The sequence below is a fragment of the Arvicola amphibius genome, chromosome 3 (genome assembly GCF_903992535.2).
Source record: "Arvicola amphibius chromosome 3, mArvAmp1.2, whole genome shotgun sequence".
NCBI classification, from domain to species: Eukaryota; Metazoa; Chordata; class Mammalia; order Rodentia; family Cricetidae; genus Arvicola; species Arvicola amphibius.
The window spans coordinates 35,991,967-36,016,701 of record NC_052049.1 but is presented as its reverse complement, the minus strand read 5'-3'; the positions used below and the strand labels follow the sequence as shown (position 1 = coordinate 36,016,701).

Here is a 24,735-nt window from a genome sequence, read left to right as displayed (position 1 = left end):
AATTTTTTTCTCATGGGTATTATGAAGGACAGAATTTAATTCTCAAGTCCTCTCCAGCCCTGAAACACTTTTAACTTCATGAATATGAGAAGACTCTTTAGTGGGCAAGAAATGAGGAACCAGAAACACAAAATCAGCAAGAGTTCACATTGTTTTTTCTTTGAAAACTGGGTCTTGCTATTAGGCCATGGTGGTCTTGAACTTACATACCACCTGCCTGAGCTTCATGAAAGCTGGGGTCCCAGGGCTGTTTACATGTACAGACTGAAGAATTAGCTTTCAGCATAGTAACAGTGCTAAAAACATGTGTTACCTTTAAACCTTTCTAGTTTTCTAAAATATATATATATATATATATATATATATATACACACATACATACATATATACATACACACTTCTGTTGAAATACTTTTTAGCCAAGAACTGGTAAACTAAGTCTCAAATACTTTCTATATTCAACTTATATGACATAAAGGAACACTTTTATATACTTTATAATACAAACTAAGTCATAGTCATCTATAAAATATTTATTAAAATTATACAAAACAGTGATTTTAAAAAATAGTAATATCTTAAAATTCAAAATCACAACAAAATAATTATATTAAAATAAGGTACCTATGTTTCGTAGGATCTCAACAAGTTTTTCTCTTTTTGAATACTGGCCAATTTGAAGAATGGTCTGCTGAACATCTCTGCAAGCTCCTCCCACTTGTCCAACAGCAACAAACAAATAATTTGACTTTAAAAACTCCCCAGCCAACCTTAAAAGAGAAAATATTATTCCTTAGCTTATCCTTGTCCATTTGTGCTCATGGTGTTTCAGTCCTGTGAATGTAATCCACAGCAACACAAACACTGGTAAGATGGTTACTTATGCTACCCAAGTATTATTCTCAAAGACCAGAATAAAATGTTAAGGCTTTTAAAATATAGAATTAGTAACAAAAACATTTGTGTCAAACTATGAACTCAGGCAGTTTCAGTGAACTGTAGGGGACATGGGATGGAGCTCAAATGGTAGAGGGCTCTTTAGCATGTCCAAAGCCCTGGGTTTGATTAGCAGCACCACATATACACCAGGTTGTGGTGGTGTATGCCTGCAATCTCAGCACTCAGGAGGTAGAGGCAAGATGACCTCTAGAAATTCAAGATTATCCCTAGCTTCACAGTGAGCTTGAGGCCAGTCTGGGCTATATGATATATGAGATCCTGTCTCATGAGAGGGAAGCAGAGAGGAAGGTGGAGGGATTGAAATATAAACCTAAAGCACAAATTCGATTCTAATGTCATTTTTTATAAATACTTGCTATTGCTCAGATTTGTTTTCTGAAATATTACTTGTTAAGTTACTCTTCTTTAAATAAATGGTTATAAGTAAACCAGATTACAGGTCAATGTTTTAAATGTCACAATACATAAAGAAAAATGAGACCTAAGGGCCATGCAAAACTAGGCTGTGTAAGGTAGCCCCAAAAGTTGACATACTGTAATTTACTACGTGAATGCAGTTCAAAGTCATGCTTTATATCACCCACAAACACAACCCTGTGGGGACACTGACAATTAAGGTAGCTGAGCTTTTAGGGTTAAAAAGGAAGAGTACAAGTCTTTGGTAAATGCTACCCTCTTGTGTAGGTAAGGTAGCAGTCCAGTGTTTTCTAGTTGTTTCTTTGAATGTAAGAAAATAGCTCAGACTCAGCATACCCAAAATCTAGGGAAGTTATTCTTTCTTCTTGCTCCTTATTTATTCTCTTTCCATAAAAACACAACATTTTTCTTAGTTTCCAGTTTCCTCCAATTATATTTTTTTGAAATTATAATCAAATCATTTCCCCTTTCCTTTTCCTCCCTCAAATCCTCCCATGTACTACCCCCACCTTGCTCCCTTTCAGATTTATGGCCTCTTTTTAATCATTTTTACATAATGCATATTCATTCTTAAATACAACCTAATCAGTCCATGTGATGGTACTTTTCAGAAGTTTTATTTGTCTGTTTGTTTGTTTTGAGACAGGGTTTCTCTGTTGTTTTGGAGCCTGTCCTGGAACTAGCTCTTGTAGACCAGGCTACCTCTGCCTCCCAAGTGCTGGGATTAAAGGCATGTGCCACCACTGCCCAGCAGAAGGTTATTTTTTTTTTTTTTTTTTTTTTTTGGTTTTTTCGAGACAGGGTTTCTCTGCAGCTTTTTTAGAGCCTGTCCTGGAACTAGCTCTTGTAGACCAGGCTGGCCTCGAACTCACAGAGATCCGCCTGCCTCTGCCTCCCGAGTGCTGGGATTAAAGGCGTGGGCCACCACTGCCCGGCTCAGAAGGTTATTTTTTAATATAGCTTCTTCAAGAGTTAATTCCCTCTTCTCCCAGGCAATTCAAATTTTTAGTATCTGTTACCCCTTCACTTGCTTAAGCATTCATGACACATGGTGTTGGGAACACAAAGATGAATACATTGGTATCAACCTCAAATAGGACAAAGTTATATTAAATTTTTTAAATTCAGTATTAGAATATTACCATTTACTACACAGAATATTAAACTCCAAGAAAAGTACAGTGCTTTCTATAGTTTCTTCTACAACAGAAAAGATATGAAATTAAATTCATGTATTAGAGTCTTTAAAACTTTTAGGCTTGATCCATAGGAACAGCAAGTAAGGAAACTTATATTTGAATAATTTTTAAACAACAAATTAGTTATCACCCTTTAGAAAGGTGAGTGGTTATGGAAAACATTCCAGCTCAACAGTGAACAGTCAGAAACCTAGGGACACTCAGACCCTGAATAGTAAGCATAAGAGTGTGAGTTCTACTGCAGAATACAAAGCAGCAAAGGACAGGACAGAGACGAAAGAAGGAGTGACAGACCCATCACCATGGGATATCATTTCCAATTTTACAGTATCAGAATAATAGGAGCTAGATTTATGGGAGTTCCTTCCTCCTCAATCTAGCATGCACAGTTTAAGCTGATTCTCTCTGACCCCCATGTGAACAACACAAAAGGCACCTGGGACATCCACCAGGCCTCTTCTGGATGTGTCAAATAACTCTGGAGCAAAGCATTAGAGAAGGAGTTATTTCTACATAGCTCATAGGGCAACTGGGAGGAATTTCAACAATCATTCTTCCTGATCACTTAAGCTTTTGCTCTTTCCAAGGGCCATACAGCCTAAGAAGACACAAAAGGAAACTTCTGACCACATGAGTTGCCATGTTTACTCTTGCCTACATGGTCAACCTTATGGCAAGAGAAGAAATTCTTATTTTTGCTAAGACTTTCTGTTACTGATGTTTTACTTTTAGATATGCATTTTGCTTTCCTGTTTGTCTTCCTCTTTCAATAATTCATTCCCCTCCCCCTTTTACATTATTTTTGCTTCTTTATTATTTTTGACATATTTTATTATTCTTCCTTTTTAAAAATTAATTTATATCTAACATTTCAGCTTGTTCTACTGTGTTTTGTGTTTTCATCTACTGATGTCATAGTGGTTATTTTATACTTAATTATCTCTGTTTTGCTTCAATCTGTGGTTTTTTGCTAGCCTCTATGTAGTGCTGAACCTTTGAGCATTGGTGTATGACATACTTTGTCACTGAAGTATACTACCAAGCCTAGTCAAAATAAATTGTACTTAACTCCACCTATATATAACCTAGTCCCACAGATACTTCAAAATAAATAGGGTACATGAAAATTCCAAGAAAGCACAGTGAAGAGGGTTCTAACAAGTCATTCCTGTATATTTGCCCCATAGCAATCTAAGAGATAACTGATACAGAAATTTGAGGACTTCATACCTGATTTCAAAAGTACACTACAAAGACATTGTAACAAAACTTCACGGTGGTAGCAATAAAACAGACACAGAGATTGATGAAATAAAAGACCCAAAAGTGAATACACGCATGCACAATCAACTGAATCCCAACAAAGGCATCAACACCACATTGAAAGTGCTAGGCTTGGTGGCACACACCTTTAATTCCAGCACTTGGGAGGCAAAAACCAGGCAAATATCTATGTCTTTAAGGCCAGGCTTGGTCTACATAATGAGTTCCAGGGAAGTCAAAGGAGTTCATAGTGATACCTTGCCTTAAAAATTAAACAAAATAAAACAAGAGTAACAACAACAAAAGAAAACACTGAGGGGAAAAAAGAGCCTCAACCAATAGTGCTGGGAAAACAGGATAGGCACATATACAACACTGAAGTTAGCCTGCATCTCTCACATCGTACAGAAATCAACACAATCAAAGACCTAAAACTGTGAAACTACAGGAAGAAAGGCAGATGACTCTCCAAGACGCTGCTGCAAGCAGCAAAAAACTTCCAAAGTATGATTCCCATAACCCAGACCTAAGACCCAAAGTCAGCAAATGACTGGAACTGTATTAAAGAGCTGCTGCATAGCAAAGGAGCAATCAACAGAACAAAGAGATAACATACAAATGGGAAAAAAACTGCAGTCATTCATTTGATAGAAGCAACACTCAGAATTAAGCCCAAAATCTTAATACCTAAAAAACAGCTAGTCCAATCAAAATATGGGCAAATGAACAGGCACTTCTAAGGCATAAAAACAGCTCATAAAATATGAAAATAGAAAGTATCTTTAGTCATCAGGAAATTAGGAAAACTAACAACAAATGCTGGCAAGAATGTGGGGGAAGAAAAGAGCCTCTACCACTGTTCATTAGGATGTAAACAGCAGTCACTGTGGAAAACAGTACACAGTTCTCATAAAGCATCACACCTGGGTGTTTGTCTGAATTAAATGAAGTCAGCATACAAAACTGATCCTGAATACTCATGCTTGGTGTTTAATTATTCACAGTGCCTAGTATCTAGACACATGTGCTGGAGATTGAACTCAGGTCTTCATACTCGCATGACAGGCATTTTGCTATCCCTAAATTAAGTCTCACTATGTAACTGTGGCTGGTATCAAACTCAGAGATTTATGTTTCTCTTCTGCTGTTAGGACTAAAGGCATATACCACCATATGCACCTTTGTTTTTAATAAGGAAAATAGTTACCTCTGGATTTCTTCTGGAAAAGTTGCACTGAATAAAAGGGTTTGGCGCTGTTCTTTTGATGGCATTCCCGGACAAGAAATTAACTTCTTCATTTCTGGTCCAAAACCCATATCCAACATTCGGTCAGCTTCATCCAATACTAAGTACTTGACTTGTTTGAGACCAATCTTTAAGGATATTTTCAAAGACAAGAACAGAAAATGCACACTAGTTTATATTGAGCTAAAATACACTCCACAATTTCAACTGTTAAAGTATTCTTAAGGGCTATGCTGCCTAGTTTTATATACTTGACACAAGAATCATTCGGGAAAGGAACCTCAGTTGACAAAATGCCTGAGGCACTTTCTGAATTAATAATGTAAGTGGGAGGGCCTAGCTCATAGTGTATGGGGCCATCTCTTGTCTGGTGGTCCTGGGTTGCTATAAGGAAGCAGGATGAGTCATGAGAAGCAAGCCAGTAAAGAGCATTCCTCTATGGCCTCTGCTTCAGCTTCCTGCCATGCCTTGAGTCGTTGCCCTGACTTCCTTCAATAATAACTATGATGTTGAACCCTTTCCTACCCAGTTTGGTGTGAACATGGTGTTATATCACAGAAACCTTACCTAGTACAGGGAAAATCAAGGCATACAATGATAACTGTTAGGCTCATCATAGATATTAGATAATACTAATATATCTGATCTAAACTTTTTTTTCAAGACAGGGTTTTCTGTGTAGCCCTGGCTACCCTGGAACTCACTCTGTAGTCAACGCTACACCCAAACTCAGAGAGAAAGATCTGCCTGCCTCTGCCTCCCAAGTGCTGGGATTAATGGCATACACAACCACTGCCCAGTCTGATATAAACTTTTACTGATATATAAAAATATTCCATAAATTAAGTTTAAAAGAATCTAAAGTGTCTACAGCTATATTTTACTCTACAACTTCTGCAATTAGTTGAATATTCTATTATCTCCAATTTCTAACCTATTAGGCCCTATCCATATGTAGTTTGAAGTATAAATAATTGTGAAATAATTTTATTATTTTAAAACATAAGTTGCAACATATAGCTAATAGTTACTTATATTGGACATCATGGATCCATACTGTATTATATGGAGAAATCAAAATATTTAATGTAAAAAAATAAAATCTAACACGATGAAATACTGAAAATATATTAACTTGAGACAGGGTCTCACTGTGTAGCTCTGGCTGTCCTTGAACTTCAAGAGACTTTGATACTACCACAAAAATGATTTAAGATATGGGTTTTTCTAGTTATCTTTTTTAAAGGTGCCTTTATCAAAAAGATGTGTTTTAAGTACCCCCTTTAGAGAACACAAAATAATTACAGTTCATTAACATGAACTTAAAGTATTAAGTGATGTAATAACTGGGTATGAGATTCCCAAATGAGTATCTAGCCCTAAAATCTCTTCTTAAAAGACCTGAAAATAAACAGCTCACACTATCACCATTCACCTGCTTTAACAGAGAAAAAATTACTGATGCCCCAAAGAATGTATCTTAGGAAAAAACTATTTCACAAAACATGTTTCATTGTATTTTCTTCCATATAACAAAATATTGCTGGAAACAGATACAGGATCTGACCCTAATACTATCATTTACTAGAGATAACTAAGGGATTTTAAATAATTACTTCTCACTGTTTTCCCAAGTATAAAATAGAAAATACTATGCCCTGTTGGAATTATCCTGACAATTATGAAAATGAATTCACAGGACCTGATATAAGCAGAAACATAAATAGTGCTCTGGGAAATACACCTTTCATATTCCTTTCCTTCCCTATAACACACCCATCACTGTAACATGTTGTTACCTTTCTGAGGCTTACCTTTTCTTTACCTATGATATCCATCAGCCTCCCTGGTGTAGCACATAGTATGTTACAGCCTTGTACTATCTGTCGGATTGAATGCCCAAACTGGGTTCCCCCATATATGACAACAGCTCTTACACAAGTCCTACAGATAAGAGAGATGTCATTTTCCAGTTATTTGGAAATTATACATTTGTTTCAAACACTTTATGAAATAAGACCGATAAAGGAAAAAAACATTCAACTATCTAAACTATATTAAATTTCATCGAGAAAGTTTATAATGTCAAAAGGCAAATAAAACAAATCAGGAAGGACTATTTTGCAATCTGTCTGATTAAATGGCTGTTAACAATGAGAAATACCAGCATTCCCCTTCCTCTTTAATCACCCACTCACAAAACAACACAAACACCCATGGCGAGCTGTTCCTTAGCACCTGTATAGCAGCACTCTTAAGTACTATGCAAGCTGCCAGCAGGGAGGAAGCTTCCTAGCCAGTACCTACTTGATTCCTCTATGGCCTAAGACCAAAGTCTGTGGTGTTTTCAGCAATTATCATACATTTTACTGCAATGTAACCAAACCTCTACTGCAGGACATTTAGGTATTTTTCAGTATTTTACTATAGCGATGTGATAATAAACATCCAAATACAAATATTCATCTTTGGGTACAGATATTACCTAAATTTATCAAGTTTACTTTTTGTTTTTGAAAAATGTTTCTCTTCTTTTATTCGATTTAAAATCAGATACCAATATAATACACTAAGGATTAGCAAGAAACAAACCCTAATCTAAGCAATTTACACCTAACTTTTACAAATAGGCTATAAAGTTTGACATTAAAGAGATTTTAAAAATCATTTTGAATTTATGAAAATGAAAGGCTAGTGGTTACATAAAAGAAGCACTAAAAAACACTAAATTTCAGTGGATAAACTATATCTAACAGATGGATAATTCATGAAAAAAGCAAGCATTCAAAAAGTAGTTCTATTTGATGATATGAACATGTGAAACAGAAGATACTTGTGTTAAACACTGGCAAACTCTTCAATGTTCTATTTTTTCCCCAACATAGTATTTTATTGATTATTTGGGAATTTAATACACCCCATCACACTTGCTTCCCATTCTTCCCAGGTCTACCCTTCCACCTTTGTATTCTACTTAACCCCTTAAAAAACACACCAAGTCCAACTTGTGTTGTCATACTCACTGGAGCACTGTCAAACTCCCAGTGACTCGCCCCTTAAAGATAATCAAGTCCTCCTCCTACCCCACCCACCAGAAGCAATCAACTGAAAAGAGCTACACTTCAGCATCTATCAGTTTTTAAGGATTCTCTTTATAGCTTCGAGTCTGGACTGTTTCCTTTGGGACGATGGTTATCAGAGAAACCTTCAGTGTCTGTCATTCTCAGTTATGACTCTGCAGTCATCGATACATCAGCATAAGAAGCTTCCTGGCCCACAGTAGCCAGCAGCATGGGTCATCGACTTCCATATGGTTTCAAGTGGCAGCATGGATGGTGGACTTCAATAAGGTCTCTGCAGCAGCAAGATCACAGATACAGGCCACAGAAATCTTTTGAGGAGGTTTAATTCAGAAAATGAACCATTCTTATCTCATATATCTTCTTGTTGTTTAGGGCAGTATAGTTGGGCAGTGTGTTCAAGGGCAGGACCTTCTCGAGCTCCAGACTGTTGTAGCCTAATTACATAACCAGTTCTGATAATGGACTAGTTAATGAGATACTTCCTACAATGTAATAGACTACAGTGTGTGATTTCTGAGACTGCTACTTTATAAAACCACTGCAGCCTCCTATGTGCTCTTTCACTGAGAACTTAATCTAGATTAAATCGCCTGCCATTTCCTAATGAAAGCTAAGCATCTCTACGGGGAGCACAACCAGCTCACTGAACCACTACAAACTCAGCTGGTATCCCCCTAAGAGACAACACGCTAGAAACACACAGTGAAACTGCATGACATCATTTTTTATTTGTTTTTATTGATTTTATTGAGCTTTTCTATGCTCCTCTCCCCTTCTCTCTCCTCCCCTTCTACCCTCTCCCATGGTCCCCATGCTCCCAATTTACTCAGGAGATCTTTTCTTTTTCTACTTCCCATGTAGATTAGATCCATCTATGTCTCTTTTAAGGTCCTTTATGTTATCTAGGTTCTCTGGGATTGTGAATGGTAGGCTAGTTTATTTTTTTGCTTTATGTCTAAAAGCCACTTATGAGTGAGTACATATGATACTTGTCTTTCTGGGTCTGGGTTACCTCACTCAATATGATGTTTTCTAGATCCAACTATTTGCCTGCAAATTTCATGATGTCATTATTTTTTCCTGCTGTGTAGTACTCCATTGTATAAATGTACCACATTTTCCTTATCCATTCTTCAGTCAAGGGGCACTTAGGCTGTTTCCAGGTTCTGGCTATGACAAGCAACGTTGCTATGAACATAGTTGAGCACATGTTCTTGTGGTACGATCAAGCATCCTTTGGGTATATAACCAAAGGTGGTATTGCTGGGTCTTGAGGTAGGTTGTTTCCTTTCTTGAGTAATCCAAAGGAGCTGTACTAGCTTGCACTCACACCAGCAATGGAGGAGTGTTCCCTTTACCCCACATCCTCTCCAGCATAAGCTGCTATCAGTGTTTTTGATTTTGGCCATTCTTACAGATGTAAGATGGAATCTCAGAGAGTTGTTTTGATTTGCTTTTATCTGATGGCTAAGGGTGTTGAGAATTTCCTTAAGTCTTTTGGCCATTTTAGATTCATCTATTGAGAGTTCTGTTTAGATCTGTACCCTATTTTTTTATTGGATTATTTGTTCTTTTGATGACCAATATCTTGAGTTCTTTGTATATTTTGGCGATCAGCCCTCTGTCTGATGCAGAGTTGGTGAAAATCTTTTCCTATTCTATAGGGTGCCGTTTTGTCTTGTTGACCATGTCCTTTGCTTTACATAAGCTTTTCAGTTTCAAGAGGTCTCATTTATTATTTGTTTCTCTCAATGTCTGTGCTACTGGTGTTATATTTAGGAAGTGGTCTCCTGTGCCAATGCATTCAAGTGTACTTCCCACTTTCTCTTTAATAGGTTCAGTGTGGCTGGCTTTATGTTGAGGTCTTTGATCCATCTAGACTTGAGTTTTGTGTATGACAACAGATATAGGTCTATTTTCATTCGTCTACATGTTGATATCCAGTTATGCCAGCACCATTTGTTGAATATGCTTTCTTTTTTCCATTTTATATTTTTTGCTTCTTTGTCAAAAATCAGGTGTTCGTAGGTGTGTGGATTGATATCTGGGTCTTTGATTCAGTTCCATTGGTCTTCCTGTCTGTTTTTATGCCAATACCAGGCTATTTTCAGTACTGTAGCTCTGTAGTAGGTGGCATGACACTTATTAACTATCTAGATCTTACAGTAATTTGTCAGAACACCAAATGTCTATAAGGGTAAAGTGAAACTGAACTCATATATGACTGATAAAAATGTACATTAGTGTGAGCTTTAAAATAAATTCTTGTTAAAATCAAAACTGATAACAAAATTCACTCCATAGATACTTAAAAGAGAATAAAATAACCTGAATAGAGAGGTACACATCCATAGTCCCAGTTACTCAGAAGCTTGAGGGCTGAGGCAGGATGATCACTTCAGCTAGGAGTTCAAAGCCAGCTTGAGCTAAAAGCAAACCTTCTTATCACTTAATAAAAATTAAAAACCATAAAAATTACCCCCTCTGCCCCTCCATGTGTATGTGTACGCACACATATGCACAAGCATGCATGTGTGTGTGTGTTCAGAAGCCAGAAGTCAAACTCAGGTATTTCCCTTAGTCAGAGACTTCTCATACATTATTTTTTGAGACTGGATCTCTCACTGACCCCAAAGTTCACCAGTTCAGCTAGACTGGCTGCCAAAAAGCCCCTGGGAATCAGCTGTCTCAAGCCCACCCTCCAGCACTGGCACTAACAGATGCACACTGCTGCACCCACCTTTTACAGGAGAGCTAGGAATCTGAACTAAAAGATCCTCATGCTCACATAAGAAGCACTTTCACCAACTACTTCATCTTTCTCCAGTCCCTAAAAAATCTTTACACAGCAAGACATTCATTATGCTTTTACTTACAACAATCCAAAGAGTGTATATATACACAAGCCAACCTAAAGTCATTAAAATCTAATTTGAATGTACAAAAGAAATCTTCTACATTGTAAATCTTTTGGGTTTTTTTTTTTTTTTGGTTTTTTTGAGACAGGGTTTCTCTGCAGCTTTAGAGCCTGTCCTGGAGCTAGCTCTTGTAGACCAGGCTGGTCTCGAACTCACAGAGATCCGCCTGCCTCTGCCTCCCGAGTGCTGGGATTAAAGGCATGTGCCACCACCGCCCGGCTTACATTGTAAATCTAAAAGTAGGTAATTACCAGGGACATTCAAAGTTCATTTTGTAAGCCTCTTTAAAGTTTTAAAAGAGTATATATTTCTATGCATGTGTATTTGCTTGAGTTATATATGGACTACATGTGTGCAGTGCCAGCAGAGGTCAGAAGAAAGATCCCCTAGAGCTGGAATTAGGTAGTTGTGAGCCACTCTGTGGGTGCTGAGAGCCAAATGTCTTCTGCAAGAGTAATAAGCGCTCTTACCCTCTGAGTCATCTCTCCAGCCCCATCCAACTTTATTTTTAAACATACACTATAAACTACCTGAAGGGCCAGTGAGATGGCTCAGTAGGAAAAGGCATTTGCTCTCAAGTTGAAAGATCTGAATTGATCCCTGGAATCCACATGATGAAAAGGAGAGAGAATAGACATTTCCAGGCTGTCCTCTAACCTCCACAACATACACAAAAAATATTCATAAATAAATGCAGAAATAACATATTAAAATATCTTAACTACCAAAAAAGCTAGGTGTGGTGGCAGATACCTATAATCTGGCTACCTGGGAAACAGGGAAAATTTCAATTTCAGACTAAGTTTGATAACTTAGTAAGCTCCCATTTCAAAATCTTAAAAGGGATGTAGCTTAGTAGAGTACTTGCCTAGCATGTGCTAGGTGCTTGATACAATCCTTAAGATAAGAAAAGACAAGCTAATGAATATCAGTATTTATAATATTTTCTTATTTTTGCATGTTATCTAATTTTACTTCTAAAAATAAAAAGGATTCTATAAATAAGATTGTAAGAAAATGTGCTTGACTTATACTAAAAATTACATGAGTATATTATTACTGAGTTCACAAGTAATTGAGAAACTCTCTAAGAACTAATTTAAGAGTAGCATTGCAGATGTACTTACCCAAAAGAAAATTTTCTTGCTTCCAAATAAATTTGGTTAATCAGTTCTCGAGTTGGGGCTACAATAATACACTCTGGTTCCTGCAGTTCTTTAAAGCGACTAGCAGTTATTCCATCCTGCATCATATGAGCCAAAATAGGCAAAAGAAAAGCTGCCTAGAAGTTAAATTGATTTAATTTACAATATATCATTTTTATCCTTGCCAAAGTTAGTTCTATTCTATAGCCTTTAGGATGCCCTTCCCTCTTGCTGGTAGAGTTATGATGAGAGCTTAGCATAACTTTTATTTCAAGGAGTTAACCAGATCTTCATAGTCATGTTACACAGCATAGCGTGCTTGATAAAATTCATCTAGCTCAACAAAATATTAGTCTTTTAAGAAAATAAACGTATTTGTGTATCCTAAATAGAGTGATGGCGTGGGAGAATGGTCTGTATTCTGTCAATTATATTTTAAATAAATGCTGATTAGCCAGTAGGCAGGCAGAAAGTATAGGCAGGATAACCAGACAGAAAGTAGAGGCAGGTCAATGAGAACAAGAGGATTCTGGGAAGGAGGAAGCCCATTCTTCTGGAGTCCCAGCCCAGACACAGAAGAAGCAAGATGTGACTGCCTCACAGAAAAAGGTACTGAGCCATGTGGCTAACATATACTAGAATAATGAGCTAATATAAGTTGTAAGAGTTAATAAGAAGCCTGAGCTAATGGGCCAATCAGTTTATATCTAATGTAGACCTCTGTGTGATGTATTTGGGACTTAACAATTGCGGGAACTGGGCAGGACAGGAAACCCCAACAGAGTGACATTAATTATACAGAGGAATGTAGGCATAATCTCATAAATTGCTACATTTAAAAGTTATTCTACACGAGTCTTTGAGAGGGTAGTAATAAATAGTAGTAATAGAGGGTAGGAAACAGTAATATCACAGATTATTCAAGCATTGGGTCACAGACCCATTTTCCTGAGGAGCATACAAACAAATCCTTAATGAGGTATTTTCAACTCTAGTTCAAGAATACCTTAAGAGGACACACCACAACCAAGTTCATTTCACTACAAAGGCTATAATGTTGGTTCAACATAGAAAATTTGTAATTATCTAAGAGCTCTACAATGAAAGCTTTAATATACAGACAACTGTCAAGAGAGTGGCAGAACATTTACAAAATAGCTGAATTACCTAAAGTACCTACAGAGGAAACACAATTCTCATCAAAATTTCAATGACATCTTCACCGAATTAGACAAATAACTTCCTAAAATTTATATTGAAATGAAGCAATATTAAGTAAACAGAACAATGCTTGTGGCAACATAACACATATTCTCAAACATAGAGCCACTGTAACAAGTAACAAAATCCATAAAGTACTGATACAAAAAGCAGACAAGTAGTCATAGTACCAAAATCCATATAGTACTGACACAAAAGCAGACATGTAAACCATGTAGTAGAACAGAAAACACAGAAATAAATCCACATGGCTATAGCTACCTAACTTCCTACAAAGTTATCAAAACATACATTAGAAGACAAGATTTTTGAACAAGCAATGTTAGAGAAACTGGATATCCATTATATCTCACACTGCACAAAAATGAGTTAAAAAATGAGTCAAGTCCCTAGTGTAAAACCTGAAACTTTGAAACTGCTTTAAGATCTAGTAATATAGAAAACCACTCCAAGAATTCACAACTACATTAAGTTACAAGGTAGTGTGGGAAGTCCTTCTGTATATGTGTTGCTTTTATTAGTTAATGAATAAAGAAACTGCTTTGGGCCCTATAGCAGGGCAGAACAGAGACAGGCAGGGAAAACTAAACTGAATGCTGGGAGAAAGAAGGCAGAATAAGGAGACATCATGTAATCACCGCTGGAAACAGACAAGCTGGAACCTTGCCGGTAAGCAACAGCCACATGGTGATACACAGATTAACAGAAATGGGTTAAATTAAGATGTAAGAGCTAGTCAATTAGAAGTTAAAGCTAATAGGCCAAGCAGTGATTTAATTAATACAGTTTCTGTATGGTTATTTCAGGAGTCTGGGCAGCCAGGAAACGAACAAGTGGCCTCCTACAACAACACTTCTGAATAGCCTACAGAATGAAGAAAAAAAAGAGTCTGACAGATATATACCAATTGAGGGATTATTATCTAGAAGATAAAAAAATTCAAATGTTAAGTAACCCCTACAAGCTTCAAATCAATAAATGGGTAATGAACTGAATAGATCATCCCCCAAAGAATAAAAAATGGCTAAGAAACTTAAAAAGTATTCAATATCCTTTGCCATCAGATAAATGCAAATTAAAATTACTTTCAAATTTTATCTCATCCAAGTGGAAATGGCTATCAAGAGAATAAACAACCCCTTTACATATTAACTGGTGACTGTGAGCTGGTGGCACCACTATGGAAATCGGTATAGATATTTCTCAAAAAAGAAACAAAGGAAAATAGCACAACCATTTAAGCTATATTACTACTGGGTACATCCTAAGGACTCTAACAAAAGTACTTAAAACATCTATGTTTAATGCTACACTATTCAGAACAGCTAAGAAACAGGACCAGCCTAGATATCCATCAACAGATAAATGGATGAAGAAAATGTGAGTTCGAGGCCAGCCTGGTCTACAAGAGCTAGTTCCAGGACAGGCTCTAAAAAAGCTGCAGAGAAACCCTGTCTCGAAAAACCAAAAAAAAGAAAAAAGAAAAAGAAGAAATGGTATTTCATTCAAACATAAATAAAATCATGACATTTGCCGAAAGAGGGATTCAATTAGAAATAATTGTTATTGAAATACTCCAGAGTCAGAAAGACAAATAGAACATTTAATCTCAAAACTTAATACAGATCTTGCATGTGAGTAGAACACGGAAACAGAAAGGAACCATAACCATTAGAAGGAAGAATGAGATCTTAATGACAACAAGCAGGTGGTATAGAAAGGGTAAATGAATATATGACATGAAGGCTTATTTGAGAGGACTGAGGGAAGAAGCAGACCAACAAGAGGGGGAAGAGGGAAGTATGGTGGGCAATCCAGGAAAGCAGTAACAGCAGAGTATAACACACATATATGTATACATACTATAATAAAATACATTACATGTTAATTTCAATTTTAAAAATCACTTCTTCAAGGCAGCTGTAATTACAAATACCTGTTCAAGTAGGAGTGGCCCTTACTGTCCCATGGCCTTGCCTTTCTGCTTTAACGGGATGACTTTTGCCTCTCTGGCTTGCTATGAAGCCTAATGTAAGCATGTACAACTGTAATTGAACATTTAGAACTAGATGCTCCTCAATGAGTTATATAGACCCAAGAGCATGATAAAAACAAACCTATATAGGCATAGACAATATTCAGGCTATATAAAAAGGAAGCCAGTAAACGGAAGTGCATAAACACTAAGAAAATTCCAAATCAGAAGACCATGAATAATTTTCTAGCCAACTGAAGAGATTCAAGCTACTTAGGAAACACAAAAGTTTTTTTTTGAGAGAGAGAGAGGAAGAGAGAGAGGGAGAAAGAGAGGAAGGGGGAAAGAAGAGGGGGGAGAGAGAGAGAACACAAAATTCAATAGAGGGCCGGTTGTTATTTGGAAAGATGACTTACAGTCTTCCCAGACCCTGTTTGAGCACAAGCCATCAGATCTCTTCCTGCTAACACAATAGGGATGCTGTATTTCTGCACAGGAGTGAGCTTGGTATAGCCAGCTTTAGCAATGTTGTTATTCAGTGTTTGACAGAGATTAGCTTCTTCAAAAGTCTAAACAGAAAAGACGGCAATGATTAAATGATGAATTGCACACATCATATGCTCACCATTTCATAAACATATTTCATATTTTATTTCAGTAAGCTTTAAACTTTGATTCCACTTTACATACAAACCAATATACCCTACTATAAATAACCTATTTTCATGACATAGTAGAAGTATTTCCCATAGACTTGACTTGCAAATACCATTTTCTGCCCCCTTAAACCCTGATAAGTAACAAAGGCTCATTGTAAAGGATAATTATTAACAGGGAATAGAAGACATTTGCTATTCTCCATACAAACCACTTCCCAGGGTTGAAGAGATGACTCAGCAGTTAAGAGCACCAGCTGCTCTTTGAAAGGACATGAGTTCAATTCCCAGAATTCACATACAGGCTTACAACCATCTGTAACTCCAGTTTCAGGAGCTCTGATGCCCTCTTCTGGTCATCAGAGCCACCAGGCAGGCATGTAATGTACAGACATATGCAGTCAAAGCGGTCATACACATAAAATCCACTTCCTCACATACTTAGGATATGAACATTTTTCACCTCTAGAAAAAGTAGCCTTTTTAGTAAATTTAAACAAAGTTCCTAATATGGTACACACAGTAGAGATGAATTTTAGCACTTTCTCTTTTGAGAAAGTAATTCTACTGAAAATGATAGTTAATAACTCTAACATTCAATCAAGGGTCCTAGACACTAAAATGTAACTTTTCTATTGACAGCAATGCAATTATACCATATATTTATATCAATATAAAAAATACACTGACCAAAATTGCTGGTGGTGCATCATGTCCAGATACTTCTACAAGTATGGTATCATACTTATCAAAGTTTATTCCTGTCTGATAATGTGCAAAAATGGAGTCCTCATCCTCTGGTGGAGGAGGGGGTATATATGTCACTTTTGGACCTTAAAATAGAAATGGAAAATAAAATTTACGTACTAGAAAAACAAACAAAAGAAAATGACAAAAACCAATTAGAAAATACTGCGGACATCACTAAAATTTTCTTGTTCAAATGTTTTAAATATAACCACACTTCTGACATATTCAACAGACAGTGCAAACACTGATGTACCCTGAATGTCACTGCTCTCTCCTCCTTCAGCTTCTGACTTCCAAGAATCTTAAAGGGATAAAACCAAAAAGATAAATGTTAATGGAAGAGTAAAATAAACAGTACCCCAAAAATAAAACCTTTTCCAAAATAAAACTTACTCTTTCCAGAGCCTGTTACTACTTCTTCATTCAAACCTTTGTAACCACCTAGTAAAGAAATTCAGATTGATCGTCAATTAAGACACAAAGCTATGTGTGTCTTTATTCTCACTATCCTCAAAGAGGGAACACCTTAAAATAGCAAACATCTTTAAAGTGTCTTACAAATGGTGTTTGAGATAGTTAGAGAGTGTAGGCACAGCTCAGTTCTAACAGTGTTCATTTAATGTGCTCAAGTCCTTGGGTTTGTCGATTCCTGATAGGAAAAGAAAGGAGGAAGAAGAGGAAAGAAATGGGGAGGGAGGTAGCAAGAAAGACTCTTACACATTTTAAGGTTGTCTGGTGTTCAACATGATGGTTATGTAGATTACAGACTGCACCACTTTTTCCATAAGCCATGAGATCTTTTCCCTGGTCAGCAAGGGAATAATTTTCTAAAAGGAACTAAAATGGATGGTTCGCTGAGAGAACTAAGATTCTAGCCATATTCATGGATATGATACACTGAAATAAGGAACTAATTCAGTCAAGAAAAAAGAAACATGGGTCAAGTTTTCCAGAGTTTTCCCCTACTGGTGCTAGGGTTCTAACAGCACAAATATTTACCAGAGTCGTTCAGAGACTTATATCCAGAATTTTCACTGGGGATGGGGGGCTGTTAACTTATGTACCTTCTACATAGCAAATACCATTAACAAAATCCAAGAGCCTTACATAAAAAGGCACGTACTCAGCATAAACCACGTTTGTATATTATACAAACAATTCAGACAAAATGAATTAATTTTTTTTTAAATTACAACACTTTGGCTGATGGTTCAGACATTTCTATCTAGCTCTTACATCTTAAATTAACCCATTTCTATTAATCTATGTATCATCACCAGGTTATGGCCTACCAGTAACGTTCTGGTGTCTTTCTCCTACAATGAATTATTCTTATCAACAAGATAAATAGATATCTTTCCCAATTCCAAGTTTTCAGAAGTTAGCTACACTAGCTTAGCAATCAGCCTGTCCAGACTGAGGGATGCCGTATCTTGGTTCCTTCTGTATTTATGTGACAAAGACAACTGAAGGCAGACAGGATTTACTTTGGCTCAGAATTCCTAAGTACCATCCATCATGGAAAGAAGCTAAGGCAGTGGGAGCTCGAGGAAGATGTTCACCCTGCATTAGCAGTAAAGAGGTAGACAGCAATGAACGCTAGTACTGTTTTATTGGTCTAGGATCCCAGTCTATGGAACAGTCCTGCACATATTTACCCCGAGTCTTGACACTTCAGTTAACCCACATACTACGTGTGTGACTCCAGGTAATTATAAATCTTGTCAAGATGATAATTAATACTAACAATAGTAAGTTCATCCTTTGTCAATTTAACATTTAAATGTATCACTTTGAACAACTACCTTTTATCCTATGTCCCCCAGAGAGTCATGGCCAATACATATTCCAAAATCCTTTTAGTTCCACTTCAAAAGTCTCCCTAGGTTTCGACAACTCCTAAATATTCCTGAAGCCCCTTTAGACAAGTTATAAACAAATATCTATGCACAATCTAATTAAACTGGATTTAAGTAAACTTTTTTTCTATATTAGAGAAAGTAAGAAGCCAGGGGTAGATTGCTACTTTGAATGCTTTCAGAGTATGTGGTGGTCCACAGAAGTGGGTCCACTTCACCTTGACTGAAGGTCAGAGAGCTTAAGCCTACTCTTGCTCTTTCAAAGTTATTGACAAGAAGTCTGACTTAAGGAGTGGCTGCAAACAAGATATCTTTACCTAGGGTGTGGTTACCTGGTGTTTTGTATATTAAGATGGCCCACAGAGGTGGGTACACTCCACCTTGACCAGAGGTCAGTGAATTCAAGCCTATTCCTGCTCCTTTAAGGACAAGACAGGAAGTTTGACCCAGGGAGTGGCTGCCTATAGGATACTTGGTCTAAGGTGTAGTTACTGCATCTCCTGCCTAAAACATCAGACTTCTTAACTCAGGAAATAGTAGCTTGATGTCTCAAGTATTGAAGCAAGTAATTGTTCTGCTTGTCCTTTGTGTCATGTTAAAGCAGTCTTTTGCCTTCTCTCCCCCTGATTGGGGCATATAAGCTTATGGAAAATAAATGCAGGCATATTCAGTATTCAGTAGATAGCCCTCCTGACTCTATCCTACGTCTCTGTGTTTCTTTCATATCTCTGTTCCTCCTACCTAATTTTTCTAATCCACATGCCCCTATCCTTGAATGTGCAAACCACATACAGGCTGGAACCCGCCAGATGTCACCTCAATGTGTGGCTACAACAAGACTAATGATTACAAAAAACTCAAGTAAACAATTGATCAATTGATCCGCAAAGTATTTTAAGTTTCATACAATACTTAGATATTTATGCACTAAAGATAAAACCTTTGAGAGCAAAAAGTCACATTAACTGAACTGTTACTTTCCTTTATTCTTAGATCATGAAAGGAAGAGTGTTTTTTAATAATTTTTACAAATATCTATCTCATTGAGTATCTGCATGATATCCCATTTTATGGTTATATTAAATACTGATGAATTTTAGGTGGCTTTCAGGTTTTAATTAATATAAGGAAAACTTGGTATTCTTATGCATGCATTTACAAATACTCTTATCATATAAAAATCTTACAATGAAACTGCTAGATCAGAAAGAAATAGCCTAAAAAATTAAGGAACTCCAATAGGCCCTTAAAAATTCGTAATTATCAGGTATACAGAAACAATGACAATTACCTTCATCTTAAAGAAAATAAACTTAGATTACAATAAATTTAAGCTGATGGAAGTCAGTCAATTAAGAACTTACCTCGTCCACCACTTCCACTTCTACTTTGATAAGTGTCACCGTTACCTGTAAGACATTACATTCCAATACCTTTAGAGAACATGCCTTCCTACTTCCCTTCTCCTCAGATACACAAGCAGATAATTTATTCAGTATAGAGACATTACCTAATTCATAAACCTGTCAATTTTTTAATTTCATAGAATTTATTTAAACTTTACCCTTTTCCAGGCATTTTGTGTTGTGTGTTGTATGTTTTCCCTATTTGATCTCAAACCATACACATCATTTTTCCCTACACCTCAGAAACTTATCTTTGAAACCAATGCAAGCCTTATTTTCCTTCTTCAAATTACAAACGATTACTAACATCTCATGCTGTCAGTCAGCAACAGTGTACCAATGTCCTAAGAGAGACAAAACTTGCCATGGTTTTGCCTTCATAACTAAGATCTGGGGGAAACTGTCAGTAAGCCTTAGTATAGTATACTTAGTACACATGCCTTCTTGCTCAAAGCATAGATGAATATTAGTCCTCGGTAACAATTTTATTTCTCACCTGAATCACTTGCTGCTGGTTTTCTAGAACTAAAAAGGCCACCACCACGCTGTGTCCCCTGATCTTGGTCATATTCACTATCTTTATTTGAAAGAAACAGAATTCGATTGTTACTTTTAATAAAGTTTTACAACCATTTAGCAAATGAGCCCAAGTCATGATATTGCTGGCTAAAAGATGTGTAAAATAGTATAGCAAGAATTACAATGTATATCCATAGAGGCCAGGCAAAAAAAATTACAATATATATTTTTTCTAAATGTCACAGAAAGGATTTCTTTACAGATTATATACTTCAGTTACAAATAACTTCCTCAAAAATTAATGCTATTTATAAATAAGTTAGTGTCAATGTTATACCCAAAAAAGCCTCCCTCCAAAAAATAGCAATTTAATTGTGCCTAGAAACCATATTGCACCATTTTACTACTTGTTCACCAAAATACCATCCCTGCTCCCACCATTGCCAAATCTAGTATCAGCCCTGACCTGTACAGACCCTTCAGAGGCCTTTACTTTTTTTAAAGGACAATTTACTCAATTTTATACATTTAATGAGTATTATAATTTTACCAATGTCATTAATTTCCCAAATCACTAATCTAACCTCTGTTAAGAGACATATGCATGTCAACAGTGACTTCTAAAAACAGTACCTTAGAAATGATGTCTATAAGAATTTTTAATTATTTATTTATTATGTATACAATATTCTGTCTGTGTGTGTGCCTGCAGGTCAGAAGAGGACACCAGACCCCATTACAGATGGTTGTGAACCACCATGTGGTTGCTGGGAATTGAACTCAGGACCTTTGGAAGAGCAGGCAATGCTCTTAACCTCTGAGTCATTTCTCCAGCCCCTGTCTATAAGAATTTAAAGTAGAAAGCCAGATTGGGAAAAGAATGTATGAAGGAGTGAGTCATATAGAAGACCACTTATTTAAAAAGTCTGTCATAGTTCCCAGGCTCCAAAACATAATGCTTAATCAAGACTTGGTAGCACAAACTTCTGAAACATGTATTCCAACTTACTATTTAGTAACCCAGGTTTCTAAAAATGATCCATGATATGGGTAATTAATTTGTGACAGTCATTCTGTGAAAATATTCATATAATCCTGTGGCAACTTTGTGCAATAGGGTTTTTAAAATAATTTCCTTCTTTACAAATAAAAACACATTTTATACAATCAATCCACTACTAACTTGGTTTTCCTAGACCAAATCCTCCTCGGCAACCTCGGAAACTACCTCTTCCACCTCTTCTGAAGGGCCCTGAAGCTTCTGAATCATTTCCATCTTGATAGCCTATATTAAAACACACACAAGAACAGCACAAAGTAACAAAGAAATCTTGGAGACATAGCAAATGAATTTAACCTTTGTGTAATTTAAATGGCTTTAGTGAACACTTAAGAATTAACTTTTCAAAAGTCACAACTGACTGCTTTACAAACATAGATATTTCTATGACCGGAGGGCGGGGGAAGCATTGTTTGAAGAATCAAAAATGAGTTAAAGAAGCATGTTGCTTGAATAGAGCGCCAAGTGGCAACAACTGCACCATTAGCTGCAATTTTACAATCTATTACAGGACTAAATAAATCAAAGTTTGTATTTGTCCCCCATAGAAAAATAATGAACTAGGTGCATGTAGTCTCATTTTCTGTTACAAATTACAACTGAACTGTGACTCCACCTATTGCAAAAGCAGATCACTTCCAAACCAAAGGTCAACTACACAGAAAATAAACTAATATTTAGTTTATGCATTTACAACTACTTATAACTAAACACAATTATTGCTTAAATCCAAAGTCCTATATATTTGATTATTGATGATAGATTATGTATATTTTTAAAATCCTGTTTATAAGAGAACTAATTCAAAGCACATTCATGAGCTGGAGATGTGGCTCAGTGGTAGGACACTTGCCTAGCACATGACAGAAGCTGTGTTTTATCCTCAGCACCACCAAAACCAAAAATTTAAAAAAAAATCTAAGAAAATTCAAATTTATATATCAGTCAACACATTTCTTAATCTATCTATCAATAATCTTCATGTTACTAGTTATGCCCACTTAATACTTCTAAATTACTTGTGCCTCTTTACATTTTAAAAAGCCTATCAATTTTCTTACTTTTCATTTAAAAAGTCCTCTGGACTTCTCTTTTTCTAAGTAGAAATTATTTTCATAAAGGTCATCAAATAAGACATAAAACATGTATCTAGACTTAAAACCTAATTTAAGACTATGGATGTGCCATCTATGTTAAGACTAAAATGCTAATACAGCTGTAGCCATGGGTGTCTTCTGCCTTGTCTCTCCCTCACTGACCCAACCAACATCTTGTACTGTTACACATCTCCCTGCACTCGTATTATCACCTATGGACATACAGCTAAGCAGCATGCTTAACTCTGCTCTGCACCTCTCATCCAGCTCTCTTCCTGTCTATTGAGAAACAGCACTCTATCATACATGCTCTACTGTATCTCTATTATCTTCTTTCCACTGAATTGTCTTCCTTAAGGAACTCAGCTTACTAGTTTCCCACAAAATAAACTAGCTATATCACACACATTATGCTCTATTTTATATTGTTATTAGGCAATAAATACTTCACATTTCCATTTAGACTATCCATAAACTGAGAAAATCAGTTTTCAAACCACAAAGGTTAGACATCCAGTGCTAATTTCTGTTTTTTGCAGCTGGGTCATGGTGGTGCACGCCTTTAATCGCAGCACTAGCGAGGCAGAGGTAGGTGGATCTCTGTGAGTTTAAGGCCAGCCTGGTCTACAAGAGCTAGTTCCAGGACAGGCTCCAAAGACAGAGAGAAACTCTGTCTCGAAAAATGAAACAAAATCATGGTCTCTTTTTAATTATAATATATACCTGTGTCTAAATATACAACTTGCATAGTCTGATTATGTTACTTCTATGTATATGAAATCCAATTAGTACTGGATTACCAACTGGGCATCATCCTCGGAGAAAACTATTTCTCCCTCTCTCTGTATTATCTCAGGAATATTTAAACTATTTTTAACACAGCCTTATCCCTACTGACTTCTGCCCTCCTACTGATTTTCTCTATTACTAAAGCAGACACTTTATTTTGTCCTTTCTCTGATTATCCTTCACTTTTACTTAAAAGCAACTGTCCGTTTCCTTTTAAGCTGGCAACGATCTTAAATCTTTCCCCTGCTAGTATTTCAGTTCTTTAGTGTTTAACAGCCCTAATCATTATTGCTACACAGTAATTACTTAAGCTCACCAATCTATTCACCAGTTTCATACTTGTAACTCATCACTGCTTTCTTATGCTTTATGTTGTGTTTATGTACATCACACATACATGTACATCACAGCACGTGTGCAGGCCTGAGAACAACTTTTCAGTTGATACTCTCTCTCCTCCACAGTGGGCCCCAGGGATTGCTCAGGTCCCCAGCCTCGGCAGCCACCTGCCTTTACACATGCGCTCATCACGAGTGCTCATCGTCAATGTCCGTCTCCTCCTCCTCCTTGTGTTCTTGTGCTTCTGTTTTTGATTTTGTAGTTATTTTTGTAGTATTATCTATAAGACCTTGGGAGTTTTAAATACTGTTTTTACTTGAATGGTGTAATTTCTCACTGGCATCTAAATACCTGAATATAGCAATTTGGATTCAAAACTATCCCTCCTCAACATTCTGAATACAGTATTCTATACTGAAGCTTATGTAAGAAAATTCTGTTGTCAAGATATTGCTCTTTTACAAATGAATCTCATCCCCTACCCCTTCTAGTGATTTCAACCTTTGAAACACTTTAATTTCAATATATATGAGGGTATGAATTTTTTATTTAATTTGCTCAGAACTCCGTGACTAACTGCAAGCCTTATCTATTCTCTTCTTTCCTGTGTGTCTTTCTCTTGTTTTCTCTTACAAGATATTTAGGAATTTCTTTAAGAATGTGGTGGGCAAGTAGATATTCTACTGTTTCCAATCAGTTAGCTACATTTTGTTTTACATTTCCATTATAATTTCTCAGATCTGTTTTTGATTCATTTTTGCTGAATTTATCTGTTATGCTACACACTCAGGTCAGGGCTGAAGCATGCTCTACCACTGTGCTACATGCTCAGA

At 36.5% G+C, this 24,735-nt stretch overlaps 1 protein-coding gene across 1 annotated transcript in view; it reads right to left on the bottom strand.

The window, feature by feature from the left end:
- Positions 1–24,735, bottom strand: part of Ddx4 (DEAD-box helicase 4) — a 53,652-nt gene that overhangs the window by 5,594 nt on the left and 23,323 nt on the right. Inside the window, exons 8-18 of the mRNA XM_038323119.1 lie at positions 21,801–21,902; positions 20,595–20,675; positions 20,057–20,101; positions 17,227–17,274; positions 17,087–17,134; positions 16,774–16,916; positions 15,844–15,996; positions 12,214–12,368; positions 6,900–7,029; positions 5,047–5,213; positions 625–770 (exon numbers count right to left, since the gene is read on the bottom strand). Coding sequence (XP_038179047.1) covers positions 625–770; positions 5,047–5,213; positions 6,900–7,029; positions 12,214–12,368; positions 15,844–15,996; positions 16,774–16,916; positions 17,087–17,134; positions 17,227–17,274; positions 20,057–20,101; positions 20,595–20,675; positions 21,801–21,902 — 1,218 coding nt within the window. The remainder of the gene's footprint in view (positions 1–624; positions 771–5,046; positions 5,214–6,899; positions 7,030–12,213; positions 12,369–15,843; positions 15,997–16,773; positions 16,917–17,086; positions 17,135–17,226; positions 17,275–20,056; positions 20,102–20,594; positions 20,676–21,800; positions 21,903–24,735) is intronic.